This window comes from Podarcis liolepis (assembly GCF_965112155.1).
Source record: "Podarcis liolepis genome assembly, chromosome: 15".
Lineage (NCBI taxonomy): Eukaryota > Metazoa > Chordata > Lepidosauria > Squamata > Lacertidae > Podarcis > Podarcis liolepis.
Window position 1 is genome coordinate 30,731,946 of NC_139566.1, and position 22,532 is coordinate 30,754,477.

Genomic DNA, 22,532 nt, shown 5'->3' on the forward strand with positions numbered 1-22,532 from the left:
CAGAGACAGGATGGAGCTGCCGGCTGCCTTCGAACCCAGCGATTCACAGGAGCGCTTTGCTCTGCCAGCTGGCCACAATGACATCTCTGGATTCCTGCAAGACAGCGTGATGATATCAGCCACAGCAGCTCAGAGCAGCAGCAGAAAGGCTCCTGCTGAAGGAACTGTTTTGTCCTGGGATTTTGGATTTGTTTACAGGGCCGCTCATCATCTCAATTGCAGTTGGCTTTGATTGTTCAGTTCTTTTAAAAGGAGGGGGGGGACCGAGCAGGCTGCTTTTAATTGTTTATTTGGAAAGATTTAACAGTGGCAATCAAACTGTTCTCAAGGTGGATTGTGATCAACTGCAATACTTCAAACAATAACCTCTACTGCTTTATATGAATAGTTCACCTACAGAACTCACTGCCACTGGAGGCAGTGATGCCCACCCGCTTGGATGGCTTTAAGAGAGGATGATGCAAAGTCGTGGAGGATAAAGCTATCACTGGCTACTAGTTGTGATGGCTATGCTTTGCCTCCATGGTCAGAGGCAGCAATACTTCTGGGTACCAACTGATGGAAGTTCAGGAAAAGGAGTGCAGCCTAGTGCTCAAATCCTGCTTGCTGGTTTCCCACAGGCATTTGGTTGACCACTGGGAGAACGGGATCCTGGACTAGGTGAGCCACTGGCCTGCTGCATGAAAACCCCAAACTCACACGACCCAGGTACCCCAAGTGCAGAGACTGATGCAAGAGGCCAGAGAGCGATTCCTTTCTGCTCTGCAGAAACTGAAGTCAGAGTAGTGCCAAGTGTTCCCTGACGCACAAACACCCAAGTGGTGAAAGCAAGCTCCCTGCTGCTGCTCCTTCTGTGGCCAATGGAATTGGGCCCAGCTGGTCTTCTCCTTGCCATGTTCTTCCAAAGGCACAGGGAGAACAGCCGCCTTAGCCTCTTAAACTGGATGGGGCCAGAGCGTGCAACACCACATCAGCTCTGCAATCCCGGAGCAATTGGAGCTGAGATTTCTCTCTTGCAAGAAAGGTGGAGAGGGAAGCGCCTTGCTGCTGTTCTTTCTCTGGCTGGTGACTGTGGCCAAGCTAACCTTCCTCCTGCTGCGATGTTCTTTCCTGGTAAATCTCTCAGTACCTTTTGCTGCAGCAGCTAATGAATGGGGACCAGAGCCTGTTTCCTTTCTGCTCTGAATATCCAGGTCAACTGGTTGCATTTTTATTTACAAATACTTCCATCTTGCCCCTTTTCTGTTTCGTGCAAATGTGCCTTCTCTGAACCGTGTGTAAACAAAGCACTGTAACCCCCAGCTTTTGCCAGTCAGATGAACTATAGAAATCCCGAAATCCAGAACAGACGGGACAAAGATTGCATTGGCTCTACAATCTGAAGCAGATCGGGCGATTTATGCCTCCACAAACATCCAAAATAAAAACAAATGTTTGTGATGGCGTGGAGAAAACCAGCCCCGTCTGTGTGCAGGACTGCAACATGTGAACATTTGGTATGGAGTCCACAGATCATGGCAGAGTTTTGCATGAGAAAGCCTGCAGTTCAAAACATGTTTTGAACTCTGGTCCCGTTTGCTGGCTTCCCAGAGGCATCTATCTGGTGGTGGACCATAGTGAGAACAGGATACTGGACCAGATGGGGCATTAGCCTGATCCAGCCAGGCTCTCCTTATGTTTTTAGGTTGGCAAAGGTTGATTTACACGTACAAGTTAATTCTTATTAAGCCAGTGAAACCTATGAGGGTTTTGGACTGTCCACTTCACTGCAGCACAAAACCTGGAGCCTGGTAGCCGCTAAGAGATGTCGTATTTATTTAACGAAATATAGTAGGGACGCGGGTGGCGCTGTGGGTTAAACCACAGAGCCTAGGACTTGCCGATCAGAAGGTCGGCGGTTCGAATCCCCGCGACGGGGTGAGCTCCCATTGCTCGGTCCCTGCTCCTGTCAACCTAGCAGTTCAAAAGCATGAAGTGCAAGTAGATAAATAGGTACCCCTCGGGCGGGAAGGTAAACGGCGTTTCCGTGCGCTGCTCTGGTTCATCAGAAGCGGCTTAGTCATGCTGGCCACATGACCCGGAAGCTGTACGCCGGCTCCCTCGGCCAATAAAGCGAGATGAGCGCCGCAACCCCAGAGTCGGCCACGATTGGACCTAATGGTCAGGGGTACCTTTACCTATATACTGCTTAACTGTACTATATCCAAAATATATTTTAAATTACCGTATTTTTCGCCCTATAGGACGCACTTTTTCCCCTCCAAAAATGAAGGGGAAATGTGTGCGCGTCCTATGGGGCGAATGCAGGCTTTCGCTGAAGGCTGGAGAGCAAGAGGGGTCGGTGCGCACCGACCCCTCTCGCTCTCCAGGCTTCAGGAAGCTATCCGCAAGCCTTGGGAGCCCGCAGGAGTTCCCGCCGGTCTCCCACGGCTTGCGGAGAGCAGCCTGTTCTGGGGGCTGGGGTCGGGGGAAGCCCAACCAGCCCCCGCGCCTGGGGGAGGAATAATTTTTCCCCCTTTATTTCGCCCCCCAAAAAACTAGGTGCGCCCTATGGGCCGGTGCACCCTATGGGGTGAAAAATACGGTAATAAACATTCTACCTAGGTGTATCTCCCCCCCCCCAAAAAAAAAAAAATTCAGCAGCAGCAGCTGGAAAAGATATAGCAAAGAAACTTCTGTCAAGAAGCAGGGAGTTCCAAAGAGTAAAAGTGCCATCCCACTAAAATATTTTTATTATACTATGAATATTAATAAATAAAAATAAATTCATACCTGGCCCATCATGCTGGGTTTCCCCAGCCACTTTTACAGATGCAGAACAGGTATTCTGTGGCACCTGTAAGAATGCCAGTTCTACATGTAACCAACTCTATTTAGTCAAGCTATACTCAAGAGTACACCCACCAAAATGAATGGCTCCAGGTCATCTCAATGGGTCTACTCTGAATAGCTTTAAAAAGAAATACAACCCTCCGTTTTCAGTCAAAATTGTTCCCTGCCCCCACATAACCGGAATACAATTTCAGGGTTATGTGATATTACTTATCCACTAAATATCTCCAGTTTTATCCAAGATATCTTTGCCAGGCTTTTAATGGATAATGTTATTGCAACCATCTCTTATTTCATTGCGGCTTTTACTTCTGTTTTTAGCTGGCGGTGCAAAAAAAATAAAATGTTCATCAATTTTTATGTCAATTGCTAGAGTCCACGTCTTTTGTTAAGGTGGCCACATTGAAGGCTTCATCTGAAAGGCAGTCTTTTTAAAATCTTCCTTCAAAATAAAATAAAAATTGTCCTTTAGAGAAAAGCAAGGCAGGCATGTGCAACGATAAAAACCCAGAATGCAAATTATTCTGCAGCTAACTAACTAGTTCACAAGGGCTTTAAACATTGTTCAATTTAATTGCATGGCTTTTATGCCATCTGAAAACCAGTATCATCCTAGTGGTTTAAGACATTGTGTCTGAATAGCTTTATGCTCTTAGTTGGGGATAGGAATAACTTTGCTTGCAGCTACTGCCCTCTGCAGGAGAGGAAAAGGTACTGAGGGAACTCTCCATGGTAGCAAAATTGAACCATACAATCAAATCTTTAGGAAACACAGCAGAAAGATGGAAATACCCAGCTGGTAACAATTCTGCTTCCCTCCAGACATCGTTAGTTATATGGCACAGGTTTTTTTGGCACTTGGGATGCAGGGAATCCAAGAATGTGCCTTCTGCTTTTTCAAACGCGTCCTAAGAGGAAGAATGAATAGTTAAGTTTTTCTAATCCCCCTTTGTTCAGTTAATCATGGGCAAATCTTCAAACCCTATTAATCTTGCTGCTGCTCCTGTCTGGTGCATATACACTTTTTGTGTGTGTCCGGTGATGCAAATGCTAAGAGTTCAGTTGGATCGGGCCCAAAGGTAAAAGGTAAAGGACCCCTGGACAGTTAAGTCCAGTGAAAGGCGACTATGGGGTTGTGGCACTCATCTCGCTTTCAGGCCGAGGGAGCCGGCATTTGTCCACAGACAGTTTTCTGGGTCACGTGGCCAGCATGACTAAACCAGTTCTGGGACACCGTGATGGAAACCAGAATGCATGGAAACACAGTTTACCTTCCCGCCGCGGCAGTACCTATTTATCTACTTGCACAGGTGTGTGTTTTTTGGGTTGTTGGTTTCTTTGCACTGGTGTGTTTGTTTTTATTTTTTATTTTTTATTTTTTTTTTTGTTTTGCACTGGCAGGCTTCTGAACTGCTAGGTTGGCAGGAGCTGGGACAGATCAACGGGAGCTCACCCCGTCGTAAGGATTCGAACCGTCAACCTTCTGATCGGCAAGCCCAAGAGGCTCAGTGTTTTAGACCACAGTGCCACCAAGGCTCACCTAGTCCAGCATCCCATCCTCACAGCAGCCAACCAGATGCCTGCAAGAAGCCTGCCAGGACATTACCAAACTCAAAACCATGGAGAGACCTGGTCTGAATAGAGACATTGGATTCTTATCTCATTATACATGACTAAGCCATTTTTCACCTTCTCACCCCTTGCCTTTTCGTGTAAGACCTATTGCAGTCATTAAGAGTCGTCAACAGGCTCACCTCAGCTATCTGCCAATCTCCCATTCCCACCACCCTTCTGAGTAATACCCCTCCCCACCTTCTCACTATATAGAAGGATCTGGCAACTTCTGTTTCAGTGTATCTGAAGAAGTGTGCATGCACACGAAAGCTCATACCAAGAACTAACTTAGTTGGTCGTTAAGGCGCTACAGGAAGATTTTTTTTTATTTTTTTTTACTATGGCAGACCAACACGGCTACCTATCTGTAACTATGCCAGGAAACGAGTACAACAGCACTCTCCGCTCCTGCTGTTTCTGGCAACTGTTACTCAGAGGCACACTTCCTTTGACTGCGGAGGTTGCTGGCATCCATCTTGCCTCAAGAAATGGAGTGTGCCTCCAGGGGTAAAGCCAAACTGCTGCATAAGCAGAACCGAAGCCACCTCCGCAGGTACATACCTGGGCAGCATATCTAGAGGTCCTGAGCTGCCCAGACAAGGGAACAACCCCCCCCCCCGGCCTTGCTGATGTGATCCAAAGCAGAGCGATACATTTGGCACCAGCTTGACTGCAGGAGTTGCTGGGATGAAGGAATACAAGGCGCCATCCATTTGTCTTAGGACTCCACTCTTCCATGTGTGTAGGCTTTACTGCTTAGTCTTTTCTTCTCCAACAAGGCAGCATAGGTTGAGGATCAGTGTCCGTCCGTCCCCCGTCCCCCCCCCAAAAAAAACCCAGAGTCCTTTTCATTGGGGATAATTCAGATGGAAATTCCAAGATGTCGGAAAAGGTTATTTATGTACTGCGGCCCATGTTTTATTAGCCCAAAAATGGAAAAAGAGCAAAGTCCAGACTAAAGAAGATTGGCAATTTAAATCGATGGAATATGCGCAGCTTGCAGACTTAACATACAGAATAAGAGAAGAAGAAGAAGAACGTACGTTTAAAGAAGGATGGAAAATGTTTATTGAATATATGGAGGAAAATTGTGTTTATTTGAAAACGTGGGCAGCATTAAGATAAATTCAACAGCGTAATTTAAGTTTTGATGGGTATAATAATGGAACACTGAATAGTTTGGTTTATATAAGATATGCAGGGGTTTATGTTGAGCAAAATGAACCATGGAAAGAGAGGAAGGGAAGTCACTGATATCTTAAGGTTGTTTAAGTGAATATTATAAACAAGCCTCATATTATTACTTGGTGTAATAATCTCACTGCTGCTTTAGCAGGCTTGGGAGAGGTCAGTGGCCTGATGGGAAGGCAGGGTTCGCCATTGTGAATTTCATGATGGATGAAATGCAAGATAGATAAATAGATCACTGTTACTCAACAGCACCCACAGCAAGGTTTGCAGCGCCTCACTAGAATCCTGGATTTGCATTCAGTCAGAGACAGGGAGAGAAGGCAGGTTTTATAACGGTGGTTTTAAAGAAAAGCAGTGACGGACAGACACAGAGGAGCAGTGAGGATGGGGGGGGCCTTCAAGGAACCGGGCAGGGATGGGGTGTAAAGGGATGGGGTGGGGTTAAAGCAGGCAGGAGCAGGAACCCCTGGCAAATATGATCTTTAAAAATATCCCACAACCACAATGGGAACCCCAAAAAGTTAGGGAGGTCCACTGCCTCCCTTTAGATGAGAGAGAGGCACACACACACACAAACACAGAGACAGGGCCCTCTTTACAGAACACAATTTATTTGGCATTTGGATGAAATGTCTCTCACAGCATCTTGAGAAAAATAAAAGATTAGTGTCATCCCATCCCACCCTCTTTTTCTCCTAAAAAATAAAATAATAATAATAATAAATCAAAACATTAAAACTTAAAAAAAATGTCACAGGGACCGAACTATTACAGTATCAAATTTCTTTTCTACATAGTATTTTCATGGAATATCAAAATCTTTTTTTTTTCTTTAAACACGCACACGCACGCACACACAGCCACAGTGACATCCAATCACAAATCAACAACACGGGGTGGGGGGAGTCCTGCAGACACACAGCCTTGGCTAAAAGTGATTTTCTGAGAAGCTAATAAGCAAGTGTCTCATTTGTCGCCTTGTACGCATGTCCCAAGCAAACAGCAAGTCTAGCATCCAGCCGTCAGAAAAAGAAGCGTGACAATTAAGAGATTCGAACACAGAAAGCTGCCTCAAATCATTGGTCCGTCTGGCTCACAAATTGTCTACACTGGGGGAGGTGGAGAGGGAGAAGAGGGCCTGAGGATCTCGAGATGTTCGTGGAGCCCAACTCCTGTTGAGACCACAGGATTCTCACCTGCGGTCTACACTGGCTGCAACCTGGAGATGTCAGGGGGTGAGTCCTGGACCTTTCACAAGCAAACCTTGGGTCTACCCAGAGTTAGAGACCTCCCCCTTGGTGTTTCCCCATAATAAAAAGATGAGAGGGGCTGAAATTCAGCCAGTGCGAACTGGCTCCTTGTGCCTACCAGGAGAAATCCCCTTAAAACTGGGGAAAGGAATCCACCTCTGAACACATCTGCTGCTGCTGGCTTGCCTTCACTTTTTCACGTTAGCTGGGGTTTAATTTGGCCAAGGACACGCAGTCTATTAAGTGCTCTTTCCTGTCTCTCTTCCCCATCTCCACAACCGCATGCCGGACTGTCAAAATTGACACTGTGCAGCAAAGGTTTCCGGGAGTCTGCCTTCCCTGCTCGCTGTATTGGGAGCGGTATGTACAGAAACCCAACACAATCATCCCTTTCAAACACAAGACCCACATCTGGGGGTGGGAGGAGAAATGAACTGGAAGTCAACCAAGCCTATGTCCAAACATGCAATGTTTGAAGAACGACATCTGGGTCCCCAGAACCGATGAGAAGTTTCTTCCCTCCAGACCAAAGTAAGACTATTGTTTTGTGTGCGTTGAATTGGGGGGGGGACACACACACACACACAAAAATACCTTCGTGCACAAACCGCACGACCAAGAGGGTTTGCAAAGGGCAGCTTGTAAGCAGAGGGATGTGTCATTTCGATAGCAAAATACAAAACAAAAACCCAAAAATAGACTTTGTTTTAATAAACTGAAATTCATAGCAGAGGCCTATTTGTCTCAAATTAAGAGTTTGGCTTTTAAAAGGTTTGTTGTTGTCGGTGTGTTTGTTTCTGCTCTCCATCCTGCACCACTCCCAAGCATTTGGTCAACATGGAACCTGTGGCTACAATATTAACCGCTAAAGACATTTATGCTCTGATATCCGAGTTAAAGATCAATAGCCTCAATCAGACATTTGTGGAAAGATATGCAGAACCTTTACTGCTGACATCGGCTTTTTTTAAAAAATGGGGCAAAACAGTATTAAAATAGACGGAGAAAAGAAAACAACAATTGGGATATTTGCAAGATGCAGAAAGAAGCCTGTAGTGCCGGGGGGGGGCATGTACCCCAACACAAGAACTACAGTGGTGCCCCGCAAGACGAATGCCTCGCAAGACGGAAAACTCGCTAGATGAAAGGGTTTTCCGTTTTTGCGTTGCTTCGCAAGACGAATTTCCCTATGGGCTTGCTTTGCAAGACGAAAAAGTCTTGCGAGTCTTGCCATTTTTTTTCGCTCCCCCCCCTTTTTCTAAGCCGCTAAGAGCCTTTTAGCCGCTAATCCGCTAAGCCTTTAATAGCCGCTAAGCCTTTAATAGCCGCTAAACCGCTAATAGCGCTAATCCGCTAATAGGGTTGCTTCGCAAGAAGAAAAAACCGCTAGACGAAGAGACTCGTGGAAGGGATTATTTTTGTCTTGCGAGGCACCACTGTACTGATGAGCATTGCAGATTGGTTCTGCAGTTTACTATGGCACCTGCATTAGGCCTTATGGAACTGCAGTTGGAAGGGACCCCAAGGGTCATCTAGTCCAACCCCCTGCAATGCAGGAATCACAGCTAAAGAATCCCTGACAGACAGCCATCCAACCTCTGTTTCATCTCCCAAGGCAGACTGTTCCACTGTCAGATCTCATCCTTAGAAAGTTCCTCCTAACGTTCCGCCGGAATCTCCTTTCCTGCCATTTGAATCCATCAGTTCGATTCTTCCTCTCCGGAGCAGCAGAAAAACAAGCCTGCTCCATCTTCCATGTGCCAGCCCTTCAGATATTTGAAGGTGGCTCTCATCTCACCCTCTCAGTCTTCTGCTCTCCAGGCTAGTCTTTCTGGCAACGCCCCGAGAAGCAACGCAGGAAGAAAATTAAAAGATCTCCACAGGCTAACAGAACAAATAAACACCGGCACTCGGGAAAGGGACAGAAGCCTTCAATGGGACACTCTTAATAGCTTTGTGTACAGTGGTACCTCTGGATGCGAATAGGATCAGTTCCAGAGCCCCATTTGCATCCTGAGCAGAATGTAACATGCGACTGCGCGTGGGTGGGTCGCGTTTCGCCGCTTCTGCATGACGTCATTTTGAGCGTCTGCACATGCGGCGAAACCCGGAAGTAACGCATTCCATTACTTCCAGGTCACCGCGGAGCATAACCTGAAAACGCTCAACCTGAAGCATATTTAACCCGAGGTATGACTGTACAGTATTACTTTCCACTGACCCACTGCAAAGCATGGGCAGTTCCGAGCAGTAACACACTGAGGACTGGCTGCATGTGGCGATTAATTCAAACGCTTGGGTTATCCCAGCTGAGCTCTGCTATTGAAGGACTTCAGGGACTGGGCATCTTACTTCGCTCTTAGGCCCAGACCCACCTGCTGCAGAACGAATCCAAGGGCCAGCTTTGCAGCCTGGGGAGAACTGGTTCCTATCTCATGCTACTCTGCTTTGCTTTGCTTAAGATCGTAAGCGGCAGTACATGCAGGTATACTCAGCACCCTGAACACTCACTCTCACACACATACAAAACTCAAGAAGCCAGTACATACAATGTATAAAACTTATGAGTGTGCTAAAAACGCACAAAACCCGCTTTTATTTCTCATACTTCAGAAACGCTCAGCATCATCCAACTCAGAACACGTACCTGTGGCCACAGCAGTCCAGCTACACCTGGACTCGCAGCTGAAAGGCAGAAGGAGCTGCAAGTCCTCTCAATAAAGGAGGACTCCCTCTTGTTCTGCACTACATCCTGGGTGTGTGGGTGCAAGAAATCCAGGAACCAGATTTTCCTCGGCTGCGAGGCAACTTCTGCACCCATTCGGAGGACATCACATTTGAAGCCGCGCCTTGCAGTAGCCATCGGGTCTGGCTCGGCCACCACAGGGAGGAGAGGGGAGACCCGTTCCGCCAACCTATCAATGCTTGTTACACAAAATCCTATTACAAGACGGGTTTCCTTGCAGTTTCACCACCCCCCCCCCGGGGCAACTCCACAGAGCACTTCTGTGCTCTGAAGAAGGGTAACTGTATGAGCCTATCCTATGCCGCCAGAAGGGCTGTGTCTGCAACGCTCCTCGAGGAAAGGCGATCCTCTTATCAATGATTATCTAACATGCTTGGACAGGACCGTGATTGCCGCGCTGCAAATTGTCTTCCATCGGCTTGTGCTGATTGTTTTCAGGGGCTCTTCGCAGCTGCCCTATAAAGACTCGGGCAAATGGCTTGCCGAGTGGGTACCATCGGCTCCCGACAGGCAAGCAGCTCTCCAGGGATTCAGAGAGGGCTCCTTTCCCCCAGCCCTACCCGGAGATGTCGGGGATTGGGACCTTCTGCGTAATGAAGCCTGCCCTCTTCCTTTAAACACAGCCCACGTGGTGGTTACTATCACAAATCCTAGTGTAGAAAAATAGAAAAGACCCCTGCAAAATATTGCATATGGGAATACACCCAATGCAATGCAGGCGAAATGGAGAGGCACCCTGACAAGTTGGGGCCTGAACTAGCCTGGTCAGCAAGTGGGAAAGTAGCGCTCTCTCTCTCTCTCTCTCTCTCTCACACACACACACACACACACACACACACACTCCATGTTCCTTTCCTGTCCCTCTAGGCTTCCTGCCTTTCATAAGGTAAGAGGAACACATCAGTGAAAAGATGGAGATTACCACCTCCTCGCCTGGCCAGCCTCTCTAAAAGGAAACTAGCTAGCGATGAGAGGCGTCCTCTCGGCTCAATTCGGAAACCTCCTCGCTATTTACAAGCTCTCTGGAACGAAACGCACCTTGCCTATCAAACTGGAGACAAAACTTCGCAGGGGAGAATAACACCCTGAACGTCATGACCTAAACTGTACAAGACGCATCTTCCGACTCGGGTTCGTCATGAATTCCAGCAATGTTCACTGGCGACGGCTTTTGTCAAGCGCCGGGGACCAAAGAGGACGGTGGGGAGGGGAAAAAGGAAAGAAGAAACCCAGCCACCTGCCTAGTGACTCTTTCAATCCCAATCCCACTTACGCCAACAGTGGCTATTGCTCGGACGCAATATTCATTGCTGTGCTAAACTCCACCCTCACCCAAAAAGCCTGCTATCGTTCTCTAGGGTTGCCTAATTTTTTAATGATACCTTAAGGCTTCAATGATCAACCCCCCCAGTGGTGTAAAATTAACATCGATCTAAGTAATTCTAATGAAAACCCAGAATTAAATAAGAGTGGAAGGGGGGGCGCGAAACCTGATGACACTGGACCAATTCATTGAAGCTTTAGGGAGTTACCGGCACCATTTCATCCCCCAAACCCAGAACCTTAAAAATGCACAATGCCTGTTAGAAGCCATTGCATTGAGGGTCACAGAGTTTAAAAGAGCCGCTGTACAGGACTTGCAGTTTCACAGAGAAGGAAGCAGGTGTTTGCAAACTGTCCCCCTTGCCCTCCCCCCAAAAAACATTTGGATCTCACTGCGCTACGTCGAGGAAACAGCCAAGTATCCATCAAACTCCTTTTTAAACCTCGCAGTCCCTCCTCCATGGCAGTGTTGAAAGGAACATGACAATCAAAAGCTGCAGGTCCATGTCTACCTGCCTCTCTTTTCTTTGGCTCATGTTTCTATCTGCCAGGACGACGGTGGGGTTGTGGTTCTGCCTTCTGTTCAAAGGGACACCCAACAAGCATCACCAAAATCCAATCTTCTGTGCTCAAGGAGGAAAGGTCTGAGTTGCGGCCGGGGAGCGTTTCAGGGCGACAAAAGAGATTCTCCAGCAGGCAGGCTCTCTGTAATCGCTTCCGAGTTTCCAAGCTCCTGTAGCCCCGTCCCCACAAAATTCAAGAAACGTCTCCATCCAATGTACAGCTCGCGGTTTCCTTTCCCGCGATTCACGAGGGAGGTGGAAAGAGGCCAGGCGACAAAAAGCTATCCGTGCTTTTTTCTTCCTCCTTGCGAACAAAGAGTCGGGACGCTGTTGTTCAAGAAAAATTAAAAAAGAACATCCTCTGCATTCTTCCCATCATTAGTGAGAAAGGTGCAGCTTCCATAATCCTTTTTTTAAAAAACAAAAATAAAATAAAATTTAAAGAGGGCAACCCAACCAGGCTAGAAAATGACAGCAACAGCCAAGACACATGATTTCCTAGAACATAAAAGTAGTGTCCTAAATAAGAGAAAAAGAAAGAAAGAGAAACAAGGAGCGGAGCTTATTTCTGAAGTTCGGTCCATTAGTGTCCGTCTGTACATCTGGTGTGCAAACAGTTGCTCAAAAATTTATTTCTGACCGGCAGTAAGATTTCTTTTTTTTTCCAATCCCCTCCCGCCCCCCAATTTTTCCTTTATACAATGGTATTCAGAGAACAGTGACTGTGGAGGCTGCCTGAAAGTGTCTCTGCCGGCGGGCTTTCACTTAAGGGCGTGTCGGGAGGTACGAGGAGGGTGCTGCTGTCAACAGAGTCTTCCAGCTCTGCTGGAGAAGGACCGACCGAAGGAGGAAGAGATTCCTCTGTCAGCGGCGGAGATGCGTCGCCGTTTCCGAGGGACAGCTGGTTGCTCTGGCCTGTCTGGGAATGGATTCCACCTGGAAAATGGAAAAGGCAAGGGGGAATTGACAAGTCAGAGGCAGCACTCTTGAGTACGTTTCCAAGCACAATTCGAAATGTCGGAGCTGACCTTTGAAGCTCCAAACGGGCTCAGCCCAGTATACCTGAATGAGCATCTCCACCCCCAACACTCAGCCTCCCACTGAGGTCCAGCTCCAAGGGCTTTCTGGCAGTTCCCTCCCTGTGAGAAGTGAAGGCACAGGGAACCAGGCAGAGGGCCTTCTCGGTATTGGCGCCCACCCTGTGGAACACCCTCCCATCAGATGTCAAGGAGAGAAGCAACTATATCATCTTTAAAAGACATCTGAAGTCAGCCATGAATAGAGAAGTTTTTAATGTTTTGTGTTTTATCATGTTTCTGTATATGCTAGAAACCGCCCAGAGTGGCTGGGAGATGGGAGTGATACAAATATTACTATTACTACTACAGTGGTACCTCGGGTTAAGAACTTTATTTGTTCCGGAGGTCCGTTCTTAACCTGAAAATGTTCTTCACCTGAAGCACCACTTTAGATAATGGGGCCTCCTGCTGCTGCGCCGCCGCCACTGCACGATTTCTGTTCTCATCCTGAAGCAAAGTTCTTAACCCGAGGTACTATTTCTGGGTTATCGGAGTCTGTAACCTGAAGCATATGTAACCTGAAGCATAGGTAACCCGAGGTACCACTGTACTGCTACTACTACTACTACTACTACTATTATTATTATTATTATTATTATTAGCAGCAGCAGCAGCAGCAGCATAATCATCATCAGCTACTTGGACAAGGCCACCATCAATTCTTTGGAGCAGAATTCCACTGGCCATGCTACCTGAAGCTGATGGGAACTGCAGTCCAAATCATTTGGAGAGTGCCATGTCCCTGGACTAAGCTGACCAACAGTGGTCCTCTGGGATTTCAGGAAATGCTCTCTCCCAGCCCTAACCTGGAGAAGCCATGAATTGAACCTGGCACCTTCCGAGTGCACAATGTGCTCTACTGGTATAGCATCCTGCAGCCCAACAATACTCAAAGGACAACATCTCAACGATGTACCTGGGGGAGAACAAAGAATGCTGTCTGGGTTAATGGAAGCTTCGTACGGCGGAGGTGGGTCATCGGGGTGCTGGATATCTGGGTATTTGTACGCCGTGTAGGGAGGAGGAGGGTCGTGGAAATGAAACGCCCCACCTTCCCCGTCATCAGAAAGGTGGAGCGGCGTGAGTCCAGTCCCAAAGCCATCGGGGCCATAATCGAAACCGGGCATCCTGCGACCCAAGTTGAAGTGGTGCACTATTGGGGGAGAGGGGAGTTAGGAGAAAAACACACACAAACCAAAATACATTATTATTCCACCACTACCTCTCGCCAAGTAGGTCATTCGTTCTGCAAAGGGTAAGCCTAACTTGAAACCCAAAAGCTCTGTAAACTGAAAGTGGAGACACTACTATATTTACTTTTCTGTTTGCTTGTTTTAAACACAAGGAAATAGTTAATAAAAACTAATTAAAGCAAGAAGCTTGGTGCTGTTAAGGATGAACAAAGCATCACAGGGAGTTACCAATGATGAACTGTCATGAGACTCTGGGCCAGATACATTGCTAGCCCTGACTCAGTGTAGTAGATTCGTTGAATCTAATTGATCTAAGCCATGTCCATTAAGTTTGATGGGCCTAACTCTGAGTAAGGCTGCAAGTTCAGCAATATCTAGAGGGCCAGAAAACTTCCACACCTGCACTGGGTCAAAGAGAGACGTGTTTTCAAAAAACAGCAGCTGAAAGCTGCATGTAAGTGATTTATTATTATTATTAATTCAATTTCTTACCCACCCTTCACCATAAAGTCCAAGAATGAGTGACAATATGGTCACAAAAGTAGGCTGCGTCTAGCGTGCCTTCTCTAACTTTTGTGTTTTATCTTAAGATTTCTTACGGCAATAGTGGGAACCTCTGATATTGCTGGACTACTTACTAACACTGCAACAACACCCTAACCCTAACCGGCCAGGGTTAAAAAGACGCATATTCAGCATACTACCAAACTACCGAAGGCTTTTCACCAAAGCCAGACTAAATGTCTTTCCTTCTGCAGTGTTGGATGGCAGGTTGAGAGGAGTTCCCTACCAGGACAGACTTTGCTCGTGTGCTCAAGATATCAATTCCATAAAACATATTTTGTTGCATTGTGCAAAATATGAGCAAGCCAGGGCTGAACTGATACTACCCTTGCTGGTACCTTTCCCGGGAAAATCAGAGGCTCACTATGACAGGTTCCTACTGGAAGACCGGACAAATGTTAGAACATTAGCAGTGGCAAAGTTTTTATCGGTGGTTGCAAGATCAAATGAGCCCTATATTCTAAACAAAATGCTTGTTTAACCCAGAGGTAGGCTGTATGAATTGTGTATTGTTTTGTAATGATTTGTTGGGTCTCTGGACCGTAATAAAGGTTGATGACATTCAGCATATGAGGGCAATGACTTAAGGAAGGTGCCAGGCACACCCTTGTTGCAAAGGAGAGTTCCGCAACTCAGGGGCTTCCAGATCAAGCACAGGCGAGGGACTTACGGTTTGCTCCGATCAGAGACTCGATGCGCTCCCTGCGCCGCTGCCGTAGCCGATGGACCATGAAGAGGAGCAGGGACAAGATCAGGAAGGAGGAGATGCAGCTCACGATGAGGCGCATGCCGCTCGCCATGGAGTCGAACAAACTGTTGCCGTCTGCATGGAGGAATCAAAAGTAGAGATCCCATTACATTATGGCAAAAAATCAGTGGTGTGCGGTTCATTTCCAACCAAGCTCTTTTCCGGCCATTCAGCAGGAGGGACCAACCAAAAGAGAACTTCCTGGAAAACTGCGGAAGAGGAAGGGGAGATAAGAGCAAGAATGTGTCTAGATGTTTGGTGGTGGAGCTTCAACCTCCGAGCCAAACCTGGCCTGCCGGGCCTCGACAATCGGTCCATGCGGCTGTTTTGCTGAAACCTCACCCACCTGAGGTCGTATGTGTCATCTGATGTGGGGCAGGCAAGAGAGGGGGACGCAGAAAGCAGAACTGAGCTCCCCGCACAACTTTCTGCTGGACCATCCTCTATCCCAACAGGCAACCTCGGCATGTTGACAGGACAACCCCACCTGTCAATCGCCTGATGACACAAGATCTGGCCCGCTGAATCAAACAAGTTCTTCACACAATTCTTGGTAGCCTGGACCTGCAGGCTGCTTCTAATGGAGACTCCTCAAAATGGCATTAATCCTCTTCCAAAAATATATTTTCAGTGCCCCCATTATGCTTTTAAAGTACCTCTCAAATTTAGGGTGCAGATGCAGTACTCAGTCCTCTCCGCGCATTAGAAATCTGGACAGAAGTGCTGTGATGAATGCTGGCTTTCCTAATGGAAGTTATGCTCTGGGGGAATCAAACCTCTTGACTTGAGAGCCAGTGGGGTATAGTGGTTAAAGAGTGTCGGACTAGGACCTGGGAGACCAGAGGTCCAATCCCTGCTCAGCCATGAAACTCACTGGGTGACCTCGGCCCCGTCACTGCCTCTCAGCTTAACCCACCTCACAGGGTTGCTGTATGGGGATTAAATGAGGAGCGAGAGGACCACGTACACATCACGGTTGGTGGGACATAAATGCTATGCGATAAGTAAGCCAAGAATAGATGGAGCTTCAACGACTGTGATTCCTCAAAATTAATAATCCACGTGAGAAAACACTTCCCAATAACTGCATCAGCCGAGAAGCCCTCTGTTCTGAGAAATGCACTGTCAGCTAAAAACTACTTTCCTTTTCATATTGCTCCCACTGCCAAAACAAAATTAGCTAGTCACTAATCTGTTTTCCAATACAAGCAAATCCACTTAGATACAAAGCATTTGGAAAGCAAAAATGCAAGAAGTGTTAAGATCCTAAGTTTGCAACAAGACAAGGGGGAACAATTGTGAAACCACCAGATGCCCATAAATTGGATTGGTATATGACCTGTTATTCTAGCATTACTGCTTCTTGTCATGAAACATACTGTAACCTGATTCAAAAGCCTCTCTTCTGAAGCTAACCAAGAGTATGTTGTGCCTCATAACAAGGGGTGGCGGAAAACTAATTGAAAAGCTTAATATAAATGTTTTTGTTTCCAAATCCAACCAATTTACTAAAAGCAAACCCATTTTCTGAGTTTAGATCCTTATAAAGCCCAAACAGCACCACACATGTGCAGCTGTTTTAGACGGGCCTTCACAATGTGAATTTCTCTTTTGAAACAAGCAGCACCTGATGTTTTATATATGCTTTTAATTATGTTTTATAGACGCTTGCAGACTAGCTTTACTATATTTTCCATACTGTAAGCTGCCTCAATCTACTTTATTCAAGTGCAGACTAAAAATATTTAATTGAATAAACGACAGGGGTGATGTGCACCAGCAGTCTCCAGGGAACCACATTTGCAAAGGCACCAGGGTAGGGGGAGACTTCAGCATCCTCAGTGAGAATAGAATATTGGCCAATTGTTAACAGGAAACCAGGAGGAAGAGGGAATGAAATGGAGCACTCTGGGAAAGAGTGTGGCTGGCTGAAAAAGGAGTAAAAACAGCAAACAACAGTTTCAGGTCTAGTTTCACTGGTCTAAGTCATCCCTGCTGCTCGGTTATCACCCTACTGTTCAGGCAGACAGCATCTGGGACTTTTCACAAACTGTAGGGGCAGGGGGGTTGCCCACAAAGAAAGTTTCAACTCAGGCAAGTGTGGGGGAACTTTTGGCCCTCCAGATGCTGTTGAACTACACCCTCCAGAACCCCTGGCCATTGGGCCATGCTTGCTGGGGCTGATGACAGCTGCAGTTCGACAGCATCCGGGCAGCCAAAGGCTCCTCCCGCACACCTGAACTAAGCACTGAAAGAACTGGGCATCTGGTCCCCTCACAGACACAATAATGCAACAATGCATAATACTGCTCACATTTCTGCCACCTTGGCTGAAAAGTAACCTGCCACAAGCGTTAAGCGTAAGGACAGGAACTTTAGAAATAGTCGAGAACACCCTGCCATGTGCGTTCCAAGAATCCAAATACATTTCACAATAGCCAAGAGCCAATTCATTTTCCAGGCAATCCCAAACTGTAGAAGTCCAAATAGGTTCATGCCACCGGGGTTTGGGAGAGGGGCATCTCTCCAGTTTGGTCAAAAACTATTCCCTCTTTGGCTGAGGGAGGGGGGAAATAGGCAAGGAAATTTCAACCAACCAAGTGTTTCCGTCAATTTCAAGGAAACAAGACCAAACAGCAGCAGCAGCATCTGCTGGCTACTTGCGGGACTGGCGGGCATTTCAAGTAATGATGGCATCACATATAACAGAAAAGTAAACAGTGGGTGGTGGTAGTGGTGGTTTTTGCAATGCATGAGAGGTACCCACACCTGGATGCCCAAGGTAAATATGTTTCCACCACACCTCCCTGGCTTAACCCAATTCAGCAGGCTCCTTAGAACATTTGCGACCTTCCAGTGATGCAAATATCCTTCCGTTTCCTTAACAGAAACAAGGTCGACTCAGACTGGTCCAAGTCCTTGGTTATAATGCAGACACTCTTAAACAAAGAGTAGGAAACTAGATCCGACTGGTGACTGAGATCCTTAGCTTTTCATATCCCTCACTGGGCCAAGTTTGACAGGTAAGCAAATTTGCCTGCCTGTCAGTCACCTGACAGCACAATCATGTCAGGTGAACGCATGAAATCAAAATGTGCAGCCAAAAGAATAACATTGTGCAAGCTCTGCTGATCAGCTGATTGGCAGGACTTGCAAAGTGCTGCTGGCGGTGCCTGCAAATGCCCTTTTGGCCCAATCACCTTTCTACCTGGCCCACACCCAGCTGAGCAGTGCAGGTGGGCATGGCTTGGCGAAAATGGCCTGGTGGGCCAAAGAGGGGAGGCTTGGAGGGCCTAGTGAGGCCTGCAGCTGAAGGTTCCCCAACTTGGTCTTAAAACTACAAGGCTGATCTGCCAGGGATGGGAGGGCGTCACAATGTTTGTGGGCAGACCAAGATCCTGAGGCAGCAGGAGCTTTTCATCCACCAGAACCAGGGTCAATGGAACGAAACATCTCATTGACAGGGAATCCTGGCTGATCCACTTGGATTTCATTATGCTGTTATTATGATCATCAGCTAGATGCAATTTTAAGACGAAGTCAAGTATCCCCATCACTCCCACTCTTGTAGCAACTCGCAAGAGGTGAGGTGGCAACAGGATTGCAGCCAGAAAAGAGCGACCAAGAAATAAGAGGGAGGGATCAGCATGCCTGGAGACCACTGAAGCACACATGTTCACTAGCCGCAGAATGTTGGGTATCATTTGGAAGATGAAATGGGGAAGAGGTGGATTGGGAAACACGGGCTTCTTACAGCTGATGATATCCTGAAGGACTGCATGCCTGGCAGGCAGGTACCTCAAACTGGAGCACTCCTTCCCAATTGGCGAGGCTACACTGCAACATTTTGTTGCAGAACTGGCCTCTCCTCCCTGCCCACTTTCCGATATCAATGTTGGGCAGGTACCCTAATTCACAAATACTCACATGCAAGGCAGTGCTGAATGCCCCTTATGCAAGGGGACAGCTAACGATTGTATTTCTGGTCCTGGCTCCTAGTCAGACCACAGCTTTTCAGACTTGATGCAAGGGGAAACTGCGGTTTGATAAACCGCAGAAGATTCAAGTTACAGTGGGCAAGGGAAGGGAGAAGGGGAGGAGGCATGAAGCGGCAAGGTTAAATCAAGGCTTGAAGAGCTCACTTGTTGCATTTGAACAGAGGCAATCTGAAATTTGCAGCAGAGCTGGAAGAAGCACGCATGGCTACTAACACATCAAGGGTCTTTTTCTGCCCCAATGCTTATCCATTTAGAAAAAAAGGATTCCAGGTAGGAACATAAGTAGAGCCTGCTAGAAGCCCCAAATGGAAGCATATAGGGAGGATTGCGAGGGCAACAGCCCTCTCCACTCTTGCTGTTTCCAAAAGCTGGCATTCGAACTGTCTGTGTCGGTGGAGGTAGCAACTTATCTTTGTTGCAGAAATCAAACCACAGGACAACGTTTGTTTCATGCCTGATGCTTCTCTTTATTCCAGAACCTGGGAGAGGCCCCTGACACGGGTGCCAGAGAGTCCTCAGAACATGGTACAAAGCGTGTATCTATAAAGGAATCGTTGTGCAAATACAGAGGCCAACTTCCTTGAAAGATAGTGGAATATTACAAAAAGCTCAGAGCAGTATTTCAACACGTTACTGAAATAGCTGCTCAACCCTTTAGATTCAGCTTATGTAGCAGGTGTTTTGTTTTACTGACACAGTCCAAGGGTCCACAAGTTAGAAACATTTTTGCACAACTTTCATTGGCACCCAGAGCCAATGATACATATGGTGGCAGCCACAATAATATAAAGTATATTTGATCCCCAATCTTCCAGCCATGACCACAGGTTCCATTGATCCCTCTCATGCAGCTTGGCCATCTTTTTTATTATTATTATCTCTGCCTGATAAATTATTTTATCAGTGTCATCAGGGATGTAGATACGACATTCAGCTCCTGCCAGAGCACATGCTTCTCCCTGACCGGCAAGCAAAACATCCAGACCATTCTATTTTGCAATATTGCCTGTCTTATACTAGGCAATTCCATAGCAGTGTCTTCCAGTGCTTGAACGGCACTATTTGCAAACTTTCCATCACAGCATTCATGTTTTAAAATTTGCTTTAGAAACAACTGCCACACCAAACGGAGGTACGGTTATGTCCCAAGACCTTTGGGACTCTGAAAGTTCTCTGGCGTTCCTAATTTTACCAGAAGGGGACTGGGATATACTGTATTTTTCCATGTATAAGACTATACCCCCCCCCCATTTTTTTAAATTGGAGGTCGACTTATACACAGAATGTTGCAATTATTTATTTCTTAATTTTGGGCTCAAAAAAACAGGGGTCATCTTATACATGGGAGCGTCTTATACACAGAAAAATACGGCAATTCTAACAGCAGGAGCAACTGTTCTTGTGTAGCAAGAACCATGTTAATTACCGTATTTTTTGCTCTATAAGACTCACTTTTTCCCTCCTAAAAAGTAAGGGGAAATGTGTGTGCGTCTTATGGAGTGAATGCAGGCTGCGCAGCTATCCCAGAAGCCAGAACAGCAAGAGGGATTGCTGCGTTCACTGCACAGCGATCCCTCTTGCTGTTCTGGCTTCTGAGATTCAGAATATTTTTTTTCTTGTTTTCCTCCTCCAAAAACTAGGTGCGTCTTGTGGTCTGGTGGGAGTTTTACCAGCACATTTTCCACAGATAAAATACTGATCCATGAGAGCTAGAACAAAGTGAACATAGCAGGAGCTCTACCTTCTCCACATAATTTTTGAGAGATTCCTTAGAGACAGTCCATTCCTTATTAACTTTCTGAAAGGTAATACCTCTAACTCTACCTGTTAATTTAGCAATAAGCATTCAATCATTTTAGCTAGCCAGTCTTGGAATCTTTGTTTTTATGGTGTACGTTGGATATACGATTGTAAAACTTCAATCTGAAAAACCAAATAAATAAACTTTTTTAAAAAGAAGCACCTCTTACCAGGATCTAAACAGGTAAACTTGCAGCACTCCTTGGGGTCCTTCCGATACTGCTGGCAGCCCTGAGGCCGCTCACATAGGGCCGCCACGCACATCTCTGGCTCGCCATTGTGGCACGTGCAACTCAGACAGGGGTCATCTCCTTTCGGGGTGAAATAGTAGCCTTCATCGACAATGTTGTCTTTTATATCTACACAGGTTTGGCCTGAAACAGGAGAGGCGCACATACGTTAGCTCCCACCTTCCCTCACTGATGGACAATAAGATGCACCTCGCTTTCCTGAACAGAGGACAGAGCAGTGTGGGTCTGCGCAGAAGCTAGCCTACTGTATAAAGGATTATATTTGCATGCCATCTTCGGCTAATTTTTGCCTTGGGCCCTGCCCACAACTGGAACATCCCCTCCACCAACCCTACCGGAAGGCTGCCCAGGAAGAAATACTGAGCTGAAAAAGGTTGCCCATCCTGACAAAAATCTTTAAAAGCAAAGAAACAGGTGTGAGGCTTTTAATACCAATCAGCGTACATAAAAATCAATGGTGTTTTAAAAAAACATACAAAAAATCTTTTTTTATTTAAATCTGATTTTTATTATTTAAATTGAATTTTTAATATAAAATGCTTTTGGAGGAAAAATCTTTCTAAAGATACGTTTTCTATTTAAGTTACACTATAGGCTATTCATTAGGAAATAAGGATTTGTTTCAAGTTTTTCATGTGTGCTAAAGCTCAGTCTGTTTTTTTAATAAAAAAAACTGTTTAACCACATCAGTTAACAAACATGGATACGTGTGCTATAATGTTATTGTTCTAGTTAAATAAATTGTTCACATTGTGATTATGGAAATGTTTATTTTTCTCTTTCCAATAAAGTACAGCAGAAAAGTTGTCTAAATATAAACAGTTAACTTATTAAACCTCACAATAATTTCATAATTATCTGTCTATGTATTTCGAATAGTATAAACAAATCAGTGATATTTGATATAACCGTAAAAACTACTCTGAAAATTTATTATTCCAAAAGTGAAACCTTCATCTTGTTGTAAATATTAAGAGTATACCAGCAAGAATGAGTCCCTCTGTAAAAAAAATCAAGTCTTACTGACTAGTGATTTAAAATCAATTTGATTTAAGTAAAATCCACCCGGATACCAATTGCTTTTCCAAGCACTTCAGCCGCAGGCTTTTGTAAAGTGGGGGAAATGCAGTTCTCGCCCCTGCCGTTGCAACTACCACAACAGCTCCTACCGTGCCAAATGCCATTGCAGAGCAGTGGTAAGAAATACAGCTGTGGTCCAAAGAGCAGGGAGACCTGTTCCTGGTCTGTACCACAATACAGTTCGCTCGGTGGCCTCAGCCACTCTGTCCCCAGCTGCAGTGCAAGTGAGCATCCCTGCGGCTCTTTTGAGTATGTAACTGTTCCTGTGTGCTTATAAGAGCTTGTGTGTAACCCAGAACG

The 22,532-nt window shown here is 46.2% G+C and overlaps 1 protein-coding gene across 4 annotated transcripts in view; it reads right to left on the bottom strand.

The window, feature by feature from the left end:
• Positions 1–6,231: 6,231 nt before the first annotated feature.
• DGCR2 (DiGeorge syndrome critical region gene 2) overlaps positions 6,232–22,532 on the bottom strand; it is a 59,748-nt gene continuing 43,447 nt past the window's right edge. For 2 of the 4 annotated variants that reach the window (XR_014519919.1, XR_014519920.1), the window contains 5 exons: positions 21,072–21,275; positions 15,026–15,178; positions 13,515–13,751; positions 8,325–12,455; positions 6,232–7,976 (listed from right to left, as the gene is read on the bottom strand). Coding sequence is in view for 1 of the 4 variants with exons in the window: in XM_083479056.1 (XP_083335182.1) it covers positions 12,214–12,455; positions 13,515–13,751; positions 15,026–15,178; positions 21,072–21,275 (836 nt within the window). In the remaining 3 variants the exon portion in view is untranslated. Of the gene's footprint in view, positions 12,456–13,514; positions 13,752–15,025; positions 15,179–21,071; positions 21,276–22,532 lie in introns of all 4 variants that reach the window. The other 2 variants (XR_014519921.1, XM_083479056.1) reach the window with 2 other exon arrangements.